We start from the raw sequence: 11,047 nt of genomic DNA on the forward strand, positions 1-11,047 counted from the left end.
TACATCTTTACCATTAGAGGCCCCTCAATATCTTGGAGGTCAATTAAACAGGCATTAGTTGCCACTTCGTCTAACCATGCTGAAAAGCTGCTTGGGAATGCTTTTGGCTAAGAGTAGTTATGGGCCATATTTGAAGCTCCTGCAATCTTTACCCCGTTATTGACGTCCCGAAGATGATCTATGAAGATAAGGCAGCTTGCATCGAATAGCTCAATAAGGGTTACATCAAAGGAGACAACACCAAGCACATTGTGTTGAAGTTCTTCTTCTCACATCAACAACAAGAGCATCAGAAGATTGAAGTCACGCAAATCCGTTCACAAGACAACCTAGTGGACCTCTTTTCAAAATCACTACCGAAGGTGATGTTTCAGAAGTTTGTTCTAGGAATAGGTTTGCATAAACTTTATGAGTTGTAACATTGTTAGTTTTCTTTGGAATTATGTTGAACTCATGGGGAGTATCCTGAAGTATACTTGCTTGATCTTAATGTACTCATTTTCCATACGATTATGAGCATTTTTCCTTTAGGGTTTTGCTACCTAACAAGGTTTTGACATGGCACCTACCTTGAGATGATCATGTCCCTGACGACGTCTCGTAGACGTTTCATTTGACTTTGTATTACTCACACACTTTTCCTTAGACTATGTGTTTTGTTCCTACTCGGGTTTTACCATAACCATTGGGTTTTTTGTGAGACTTAGTTCTATATGCAAGTTCCTACTTTGTTTGAGACTAGCGTGTTCCTAGAATCAGTGTCGACGAGTCGATTTCCTCAACTCTACATGATGCCGAATCTACTTAAGTATTTATACACTCAATGGGGAGTGTTATAAACGTTGTATTTAAGTGTGATTGTGTAAATCTTAGACTAGATTTGATACTAGTTATTCTTCCCAATTAGGACTTGTATACCTTGGAGGAGAAAGATCCCTCCCTTATTACTATAAATAAAGGCACAGCATAGAGGGAATGACACATCCTCGACACAACCCTACAAAAACATCTCTCTCCCTACACTCTCTGCAATGCCTCCCTCTCTCCTTTGTCAGATTAATATAAGCCACAACATAGTTTTATTTCTCTCCTTTCTTTATGCATTTTTGTTTTTCTTTTACTTTTACTATACAGTTTTATTCCTCTTCACTTGAGGCTTAGCCTATTCCTCCACCCCCTTAATTAGTGTAAATAATATTGTTTGTTAAAAAAAAAAATTATAAGAAAACACAAAAATACGTTTCTTATTAGCTTTCATTTTCTTCTAATCTTGTTTTAAAGAGAGACGGGAAGATTAAAAAGATAACTCATGGCCTTAAATTCTTCACCAAAATTGCTGCAGTGTTCTTGATTGGATTATAAAGCCTCCTCATGGCTTATACGATCAATTTTTATGAGAAAACCTTTCAATACCAAGAACTCATTGAAGAACCTATCGAAGCTATTAGTTCCACAAATTTTGCTCAAATTTTGAAAATTGGGTGGGGGAGGAGGGCTAGGTTTGTGCTCAAATTTGTCCAAATTTCACTTGTTTGAGTCTATATCCAAATTATGGCATTGTGCGGGATCATTGAGTAATTAGGCTAAACTTGAGGGACGTCAGGTTGACATGTTTGGCAACAAAGGAATGCTTTTCCTATATGGTTTGGGCAGTGAAAGCAGGAAAAATGAGGTCTGGTGCATCAAGTGGCACTTTTTTTTCACAATAAGGCTTTGTTCTCTATATAAAGGAAGCCGAGGCATAAAGTTGTCTTCTTTTAATATCATCTCTCAAAAACCAACGGCTGCACCTTTCATTTTCAAAGCTTGATCTTATTTAGCAACCTTTTATTTCAAAGCTTTATTCAACATTGCAAGCTTTCATTCCTTTCATTTAAAGTCAAAGCCCTCGTTCAATTCGTGACAGCTTTGTCCTCTTTACAAGTGTTCCTCTTTAAAATTCTCTTGTAATTTCTACTAGCATTTCAATACTAGATCTCGATCTCTTTGAAATATTATTGTCATTTCACTACAACACTACAGCAATTTCTCCTTTTCTTTCTCTTTGAATCTTGAAATTTTATGTCAGGGCTTTGGTTCACCATTTTACATGTTGTGTTATAGTTTTCTACATAAGTAAAGTCCTTAATAAGGAAGGCAAACAAACCTAAAGTTGAACCACTTCCGTTCAATGGCAAAATTTTTTAGTTAAAAATCAATTAAGCTCAATCTTCATCACTCAAATACCTTCTACTAGCGGTAACTAGTAATAACACGCTCAAATCTCCAAATTCATATTCATGTGAATTCTTGACCTACTCCCAAGGCCCATAGCAAATTTAATAGACGAACAAGATGTGAGGATTTCGCTGCCTGTAAGTGTTGAACTATTAGAATTTTTAATGTTTAGCTCCAGTTTCTTCCTTCTCCATACTCAAATTCCCGCACCTCTGCCTTGATGGGTCCGTCGTCAAAGCTGCTACTTGAAGACGATGATTTTTTTTTTTTTAATTTGTTTTATCAGTTTTAATATTTAAATCCTTTTGAAACAATTTTTTTTATTGTTAATCCACGTAATGTTATATGATTAGATAGGTGGAAGGAATTTACTCATGTGTCAACAGCAGCACAACAGAAACCAAATTGATGATTTTCTATTTCATAGACCTTATTAATTGGAAGGTCTAATTTCAGGGTCCAACTATGATGTAAATCCTCTTAAAAATAAAATTTTCGATGTTTGTATAATCTTATCTAGCAAAAATACTACTATATGCACAAATATTTTACATTAAAGAGATGAAAGGTTTAGGCAAATTTACTCAAGAGTAATGCTACATTAATCACATACTCATTATATTTTTAATAAACATAAATCCACCAATACAAGTGAGCCTCGTTTTCATTAGAAAAACGATACAAATATAGTATAAAAAATGAGGTATAAAAAACATTAGTATGAACTTTAGATTGATTATAAGGTGACTTTGGATGCAGTCTTTATATATCAACGTTCTTTAATTGAAACCCTATTGGTTTTCAGTTTTTGATTGAAGTCCATGAAATTAATACAATAATGCATTTTTATGTAGGTTTTTATAATTTTAAATTAAAATTTGATATATATAGTTACTTATGTTAATGAGATTTTAAATAAAATCCATGATTTGTGGGATTGAAAATATTAATAAAATAAATTATACCTATATAAAAAAGTATAATTTATCTTAGTGACATGATTTGTCATTAAGATAAAATTATACAAAAAAAGGTTGGTACGTTTTATACAAAGAATGTAGTACGTTTTTGTTGACTCTAAAAATTACAAAACCTACGTGGCGCGCAGACCGAGTAACTAATAAGCTAACTACGTCCTTCGGTTGAATGCGGGGCGTGCCAACTCGTCGGCCAAGCTCGGCCGAGAAGTAAAATTCGTTGATGTCGCGTTGAGCGCGTTGTTGACTTCTATCTTGCGATTGCGACCGAGGAAGGAACACTCTCGGTCTCTGGGTTCTATAGCCTCAAGACAAGGCTACTAATTCTGCGAAATTCACAAATCGTCGGAACCCGATTCGGTCACTGTGATTATATTCGTAAGAGTATAAGCACGTCGAATCGAGACCAAACTATATGGACACAGGTACTCAAATGTGATGTATGTTTTGATGGTAAATGTAGTTCGGCCGTCGAAATGCCGAACTCTGAAACTTACTTGCGAGTATCCAATCATAAAATCATTCGGCGTCCAGTACGCCGAATAACGCAATTCGTAACACCTGACTACACCGAGAAGGCTAGCAAGGTGACCTCTACCAACAAGGGTTCGAAAACCCTTCTCGGCCGAGACTTAGATAGGTAACCGGTCGGCCTTGACGCAGTGCTGTTTATCCAAACTGAAGGTGCCTCTCGGTCGGCTGATTCTGCGGCAATAGTGTTGTTTATCCAAACTGAAGATGTTCGTCGAGTGCCTCCACAATGCTGTTTATCCAAACTGAAGGTATGTCGGCAGAAAAGGAAAAGGAAAAATCTCAAGGTAGTTGAGAGGTTTTGCGCAGGGCAATTGTATGCTGAATTCCCGGTTCTTTTTTGTTGCATGATTTCTTGTATTTATAGCACTCCATTCCTTGAGACCGAATTACATCCTTATCTGGATTGGGAGTCCTTGTCCCGTTTCAACTCTACCTCGAACAAACCTACTCCCACTAGGACTTTGAACTTTCCCCTTTTCCGAGGCTTTATTCTTTGCCGGCCAGGAATCCTGGTCGCACCAGGACTTCCTCGACCCTTTCTGTTTATCTGGACTACTTCTTAGGATAGGACTCGACCGACCCTGCCAACTGGCCTGGGATTTATCACTTGACCCATAGCATTTGACACAGCCTTGGGCTGAGCACACCCTGCTGCTCGGCCCAACAATATTATTTTGGGCCCAAACAGTTTTATATGAAAAAATCGGTACATTTTATATATAAAAAAACAATGGGTACATTTTATATAAAAAAAATGGGTACATTTTATATAAAAAAAATGGGTACATTTTAGATTAAAAAAATAATAGGTCTTACATTGAAATACGGGTAAATTTTACATAAAAAAAAAGGTACTTACAAAAACAAAAATTAGTACCTTTTACATATAACAAAGTGGTACATTTTTAAAGACAAATGGGTACATTATTAATAAATTATTGGTACAAATAAAAGGTTGAAAAAATGAGTACAAATAAAAGCTTCAAAAATATGGACACAAAAAGAAATTAATATATGGATACAAAATAAAACTGAAAAAACAAAATTATTACAATTTAAAAAAAAAGGGTTGCAAATTAAAATGGTTATAAACTAAAAATAAAAATATATGATATAAAATTTAGCTTTAAATACATATATATATATATATATATACACACACACACATTTAATGTAACGTTTGTAACATTAAATGAATATATTTAGAAATAAAATTTAATTATCTTGACATTTAAAGTATTTTATTATTGAAATAATTAATGACGTTTATCAAAACCAAATGATTTTGATAAAAAATTAAAAAAGAATAAAGTTTTAATCAATGGAGTTAAAAAAATAAAGATGAGAATCTAATTTCCCCTTGATTTTAATTCCTTAATCAAATAGAAAGTTAATTGTTCACGACCAACCAAACATGGCTAGAATTTTAGCGAAGCCCCAAGTAGAAAGAGAGTAATCATAAAAGGACACTTTCCCCAATTGTTTACAGATTTCCAGAGGCTTTTGGCAAATGGTTCAACTTTTGGGCACCATTCGCCCTTCTCCTTCTCTGAGCTACTTTGCAACATACAAACGCCAGCTCTCACTCCACAGCCCTCCAACCAAAGCTCCGGCAAATGGGTTTTCTCCCTTCAGACGAGTTTTCAACTCTTACCTCCAATCTAGTAAGCTCCGCCATCCCTGATTTGTCAATTATCTTGCTCTGATTACAATATTTTGCATTTTTTCTTTCTGGGTTTTGTGCATTCCATGGATATCCTAATGCCCCTTGATCCGTTGAATCGATAGATGTTCAGTATTCATGTTTTGTAGGTATGAATGATTTTTGTGGATTGATTTTAGGCGCCAAACTTTACTTGTATTGCTTGCTAACAGATAAGGGACTGAGTTGTGCAGCTTGTGTTTGAACTTTGAAACTAAACTTTTGTATGCAATTTTGAATGAAGTTGTGATATATACACTGATGTGCCTTGAATGAATCAATGGATGAAGGAAACAAATGGTTCAAATTTGATTAATTGGGTTATATTTTGGTTTTAAATACAGTGATGTGCCTTGAATGAATCAATGGATGAAGGAAACAAATGGTTCAAATTTGATTAATTGGGTTATATTTTGGTTTTAAATATGCGTACTCAAAACAATAGTTCTAATTTATAAGAAGGTAGCTCGGCATTTGGGGCACGGTGATGAATATATAAAGTTAGTGGGCTTTGTTACTATATAGACAAATTTGAATGTTCTCCGTTTGTGGATTGTATGAGCTCTACTCTGTTGTGTACTAACTTTGTAATGAACCACAGATTCAGAAACTACGGCCGCTGGCTCACCTTGTGAGCATTCAGAAATCATATTTATAGGTACTGGTACTAGTGAAGGAATTCCCCGAGTCAGCTGCCTCACAAATCCTTTAAAGACATGTGCGGTATGGTTATGAAACCTCTGTGCTTAAGTAATTTTGGCATGTCCTATCCAAAGATTTACATTGACTACTTTGTTTCTAATCAAATGTGCATCCGATTAGTAAGGAAATGGTTGCTTGTTTACATTTTTAGGTTTGCTTGAAAGCTGTGGAACCAGGGAATAAAAATAAGAGGCTCAACACAAGCATCCTTGTTCGTTATCCTAGACCCTCTGGAAATTATAACATTCTTATAGATGCTGGAAAGTAAGTGATATATCAATTTTATGCATATTGTGCGCATGTTACCCTAAGAATGTACTTTTACTTCTTTATCTCGTAAATTTGTAATTCATGGTTGTGGTTGGTTATGGATAAAAAATATTAAATTCTGCAGTTGTGTACCAAATATTTCTTGGCAAGAAATATGTATCAAATACTCATAGTTTAAATCTAAGACTTGCAAAAGGTAAGACTTTTGTCAACCTAAATATGTTTCTAAGTTCATTGATAGGCATGGAAGATAATCCACGTAACTATCTGCTTCTCATATGCAGTATGTTGATAGTAAAATATGTAGGCTGATGAGTGGGTGTGTCATCCAAGAACCATATTTTCTGGATAAGTTTAGCACAACAGAGCACAGGTATTGTTGCACAAGGCAAAGATCGATCAATCAAATAGGACCCTGTTTGCAGCCTGATGAGGCAGGTTGATGGGAGGTTCCCATATTGGTAAAGCTAATGGATAATTTACCTCAATAATACTTTTAAAATGAAAGTTATAGTTCTAGTCAAGGTAATTCTTACATTACATAATATGAGACTGTTGATAAAAATGGATTTAATGGTTTCATTGTCGTTTTGTCTTGTTAACAATGAAGATACAAATAGAATTCTTCGTATTTATAACTTTAAACTTTAAACGTGGAAAAAGAAAAGTTACACATGACTGAGATTTTCGATGATAAACTTCTAGACACTTTGTTGGTGAAAGTTGAATTTCTATTTTTGTTTCACAGGTTTTTCTACCACAGTGCTCTCCAATGGTTTACTGCCTATGGGTTAGTTATTGCTTCAACTGTTTTTCTTTAAGCTATCATATATAAGAGTTCATGATCTCAAATCGTATCTCATGTGACACTTCTAAATTATCTGGACTAGTTGCTAGAAGATCTAGATACTAACATTGTGTGTTATGTAAGGAAACTTCAGCATGAGGAAACTTTCAGATGTTGATATTGAGGACTGATTTGGACTCAATATCCGCTTCAAACTTGGTCATTTCTAGTGCCATATGAAACGTTTAGTGTTTTTGTACTGTAAAATCACTCTCATGTATCCCTAGATATGCACAATACGTTATGTGGGTCCACCCATCATTGTTGTAGCTTTGATTTTTCTACGTTCCTTGGATTCATTTGGACATAATTCAAGGTATTCTTTTTGGACTGTTAAAGTGGCAAAACTATGTTTTTTCTTCGGTTTCTTTTCTCTAAAGGATCTTTGTATTCAAGGACTTTCATATATACTTAAAGGTGGTGCTTCCATTAATATGTGTATTGCCTGGTATTTTCCTTGTAGTAACTAGTTGTATTTCTGTCAGGATAAGAACAATTGATGCGGTTATTATTACTCATTCACATGCTGATGCAATTGGAGGTCTCTGTCATGAACACTTTCTAACGTTGTTATTTAAACAGTTAACAAACTTAGCTTTGGATCTTTTTAATCTTCTTTTTCTCTTTTTTTTTTTTTTTTTTTTTTTTTTTCTCTCTTCTATTTCCCTGTTTTCCTTTTAATATACATATTAACATTAATCAGAGGCTCTATTTATATGTCTCCAGGTCTGGATGATCTTCGCGATTGGACAAACAATGTCCAACCCAGCATCCCGATCTATGTTGCCCAGCGTGATTTTGAGGTCCAAGCATCTTCCTTTCTTGTATTCCATTGAATAATGGGTTATATACTGATGCTTTCTTTAATCATGTCTTCATAGTCACTTAATTTTTACCATTCTCACCACGTGTATGATACTGAGATAGTTATTTGCAGGTAATGAAAAAGACTCATTATTATTTGGTGGATACAAGTGCGGTTCTTGCTGGTGCTGCAGTCTCTGAGTTGCAATTTAATATCATACGTGAGGATCCATTTGTAGTACAAGATTTGAAGGTCAGAATTTATATCAACTATGGTTGGTATCAAACTGAAATTTAGACCATGCTTTTTAACGGGGACATGCAAGAGGATTGGGGTCTAATGTAGAAACTGGTAGAAATTTAACAGTAAAATATTAGTAGATGGTATTGTCACTTGGCTTAAAAGTAATCTATTGTATGACTTGGCACTCATATTTTCTTTTCAATGCTGTGTTCCCAGTTTACCCCTTTACCTGTGTGGCATGGTCAGGGTTATCGTTCCCTTGGATTTCGTTTTGGTAATGTTTGTTATATAAGGTAATGCTTCTATTCCCTCAAATGCAGGTCACTGATTGCTTGCTATTTTTATGCCTCTACTTTGATCGCTTTTGTAGTGTTCATCACGACTAAATTGCTAATCATTTGTTTACATTCACAGTGATGTTAGTGATATACCTGAAGAAACTTATCCACTTCTGAAAGATTGTGAACTCCTTATTCTGGTGCCTTCCCCTCATTCTCACAAACGTGCACCCACACATTTGTTTATTTCTGTTCTATTTCGTTCACAAACACCTGACATCTCTTTTCTTCTGACTGGGTTGATATGTCGAATAATTTGTTCAGGATGCTTTACGGCCAGATCGGTCTTCTTCAACGCATTTTGGACTCCCAAGGGTAAGCTATTTTGTGCTTTCTTGTAATAATTCATTTTCAGTAAGCTTCAAGTTTTATCTATTTCATTTTCAGGCTTTGGAGGAAGTACGGAAAATCCAACCGAGAAAGACTTTGTTCACTGGTATGTGTTCGCCCCCTTTTGCTGAAGATCAGGTGTTAGGTGTTACCGTTATAATTAGTACCGAGGAATGCGTAGAAATTTAACAATTCTGCTTCTTTTCGTGGCTTGCACTGATGAAGGTATGATGCATCTGATGGATCATGAAAAGGTGAACGATTATCTTTTGAAATGGAAGGAGACAGAGGGTCTTGACGTACAACTGAGCTATGACGGACTTCGTGTACCAGTAGCGTTCTGGCCGTAAAATGGCTTCACGGTTAACTTTTCTTTTCATTTCAAATGTCATTTGATCTCTCATGAGCTTTGCAATTCAATTGCCACTCAATGTACTGAACTTTTTCAGTGGTTTATATCTTGCAGTCATTTTGGCTTTCCATGATGCCAAATATTCAATAAGACTAATGGTCATTTTTCAAAATTTTGCCGATTTGTCATCAATATTTGATTGATGTTACGATATTTGATTTTGATCATTCCGACAATTTAAATTATCTAAAGTCCTCTAATTTCCTGTAAGTTATTGGAAATGCATGGATAATTACAAAAGTGACTCTTATTTCATTGCAGTCAATGGTCAACTCAAGGGTCAACACAAACTCTATGGGAAATTGCCCCAACTAGGGATGGTTTTGGTACGGTTACTGCACTAAAACTCTCATACTAATTATCATACTGAACTTTTGGTATCGCAAAATCAATTACTATTACTTGCCAAACTTTCGGTATTACCGAAGTTCGGTGTGCCAAATACTTCGGTTGGCATAGTATGGTAATAGTAATTACTACTTTATTTTGGGTCATTCTTTTGGGCCAAAATCTGAAGGAAAAAAATTCATAACCCAATTGAAGGCCCAATTTTTCAATTTTTTTTCATCAACTTTGTAACTAATTCATATATTTCAGATGATTTAATCATACTTGAAGTCAGCAGGTAACAAGCACAGTTAAAAACTGCACGCAAGAAGCACAAAGTAAAAAGCACAGGCAGTAGTACACCAACACAAATCCCAGTAGATTTCATGTAATTAACACTCACTACTAAAATAAACAATTCGCGCGACGAGGGATATTTTGTCGCGCAAAGTATTCTTTGGTCTCACAAAAACTATGGTGACTAGGAAATCATCGCACAGATTTTGTCGCACAAAGGTCATGAAAAAAGACATTGCGCGACGAACATTTTCAAATTCGTCACGGCTCTAAACAATTGCGCGACTCTTTATTAGTCGTTGCGCTAAAGTTATATGGACAAAGGTTTTCGTCGTACGATATAAACGGGTACAAGGGCATTTTGTGACTAGTTTGTCTCGAAAAATTTTGCACGACAAAAGATGTAAGAGGCATGTGGTAATGCGCGACAAAGAAATAAGACATGCTTAATTTTGCACAACGACCGGTTATCGTCATGCTAGTGTAATTTTTAATAATAAAAATAAATAGAATAAAAGGAAAAAAAAAAAAAAGATTTCATACTAATGACAAAAAAAAAAAAAAAAAAAAAGAAGGAAGCAAATTAATGAATAAAAAAAAAATATTTATAATATAAATAAAAATGTACGTACAAATATAAAGTTTGAAAATAAAGCAAGAACAAAACTATGAAAAGAAAGCCGCAAAATCTATAGGCATGTCGTTCGGAGGTGCTTAGTAATCTTGTTGCTGGTTGGGGACGAGGTCGAAGGTCGACGGGCCTAATTGCTGTGCTTGCTAGGTGTGGAAGGGCTGTGAGGGCGATGGTGTAGAAAAACCGGGGAGATGTATTCCGGAAGAACTGAGGGCTTGTACAAGCATTAACATTTGAGACTTGTACGATACCAGCTCACTCCTCAGCCCAGCAACTTCCTGCGTCAAAGCCGTAACCTAGCTCTTTGATTGTGAGGATGACGAGGCTCCACTCTCCCGCCGCGTAGCATTTCCCATCCCCTAATAATATGTCCCTGGCCTCCGACTGAAAGTCTGGTCCAACGTCTCTGTGA

The 11,047-nt window shown here is 35.5% G+C and overlaps 1 protein-coding gene across 2 annotated transcripts; it reads left to right on the top strand.

Moving 5' to 3' along the window:
- The first annotated feature begins 5,127 nt into the window (after positions 1 to 5,127).
- LOC137739591 (Metallo-hydrolase/oxidoreductase superfamily protein) lies at positions 5,128 to 9,489 on the top strand. Of its 2 annotated transcripts, XM_068479213.2 has the most exons (12): positions 5,128 to 5,392; positions 6,032 to 6,153; positions 6,284 to 6,396; positions 7,151 to 7,192; positions 7,735 to 7,790; positions 7,976 to 8,052; positions 8,187 to 8,306; positions 8,514 to 8,590; positions 8,712 to 8,775; positions 8,900 to 8,950; positions 9,023 to 9,071; positions 9,191 to 9,489. In XM_068479213.2, the coding sequence occupies exons 1-12, from the start codon at positions 5,239 to 5,241 to the stop codon at positions 9,313 to 9,315; spliced, it is 1,050 nt and encodes a 349-aa protein (XP_068335314.2). In that variant the 5' UTR covers positions 5,128 to 5,238; the 3' UTR covers positions 9,316 to 9,489. The 2 variants fall into 2 exon arrangements, with proteins under 2 accessions (XP_068335314.2, XP_088556585.1); XM_088700459.1 differs by lacking the exons at positions 5,128 to 5,392; positions 6,032 to 6,153; positions 6,284 to 6,396 and adding an exon at positions 6,693 to 6,863.
- The last annotated feature ends 1,558 nt before the right edge of the window (positions 9,490 to 11,047 follow it).

Source organism: Pyrus communis, chromosome 9 (genome assembly GCF_041283825.1).
Source record: "Pyrus communis isolate YQ-2024b chromosome 9, ASM4128382v1, whole genome shotgun sequence".
In the NCBI taxonomy this organism is placed as follows: Eukaryota; Viridiplantae; Streptophyta; class Magnoliopsida; order Rosales; family Rosaceae; genus Pyrus; species Pyrus communis.

What these genes read in the sequence shown, in the direction of transcription:
- LOC137739591 (XM_068479213.2), top strand. Translation starts at nt 5,239, where the DNA reads ATGGTTCAACTTTTGGGCACCATTCGCCCTTCTCCTTCTCTGAGCTAC. An exon ending in CAATGGTTTACTGCCTATGG is followed by an intron (nt 7,193 to 7,734) that starts GTTAGTTATTGC and finishes TATTTCTGTCAG; the next exon opens with GATAAGAACAATTGATGCGG. An exon ending in GGTAATGTTTGTTATATAAG is followed by an intron (nt 8,591 to 8,711) that starts GTAATGCTTCTA and finishes TTACATTCACAG; the next exon opens with TGATGTTAGTGATATACCTG.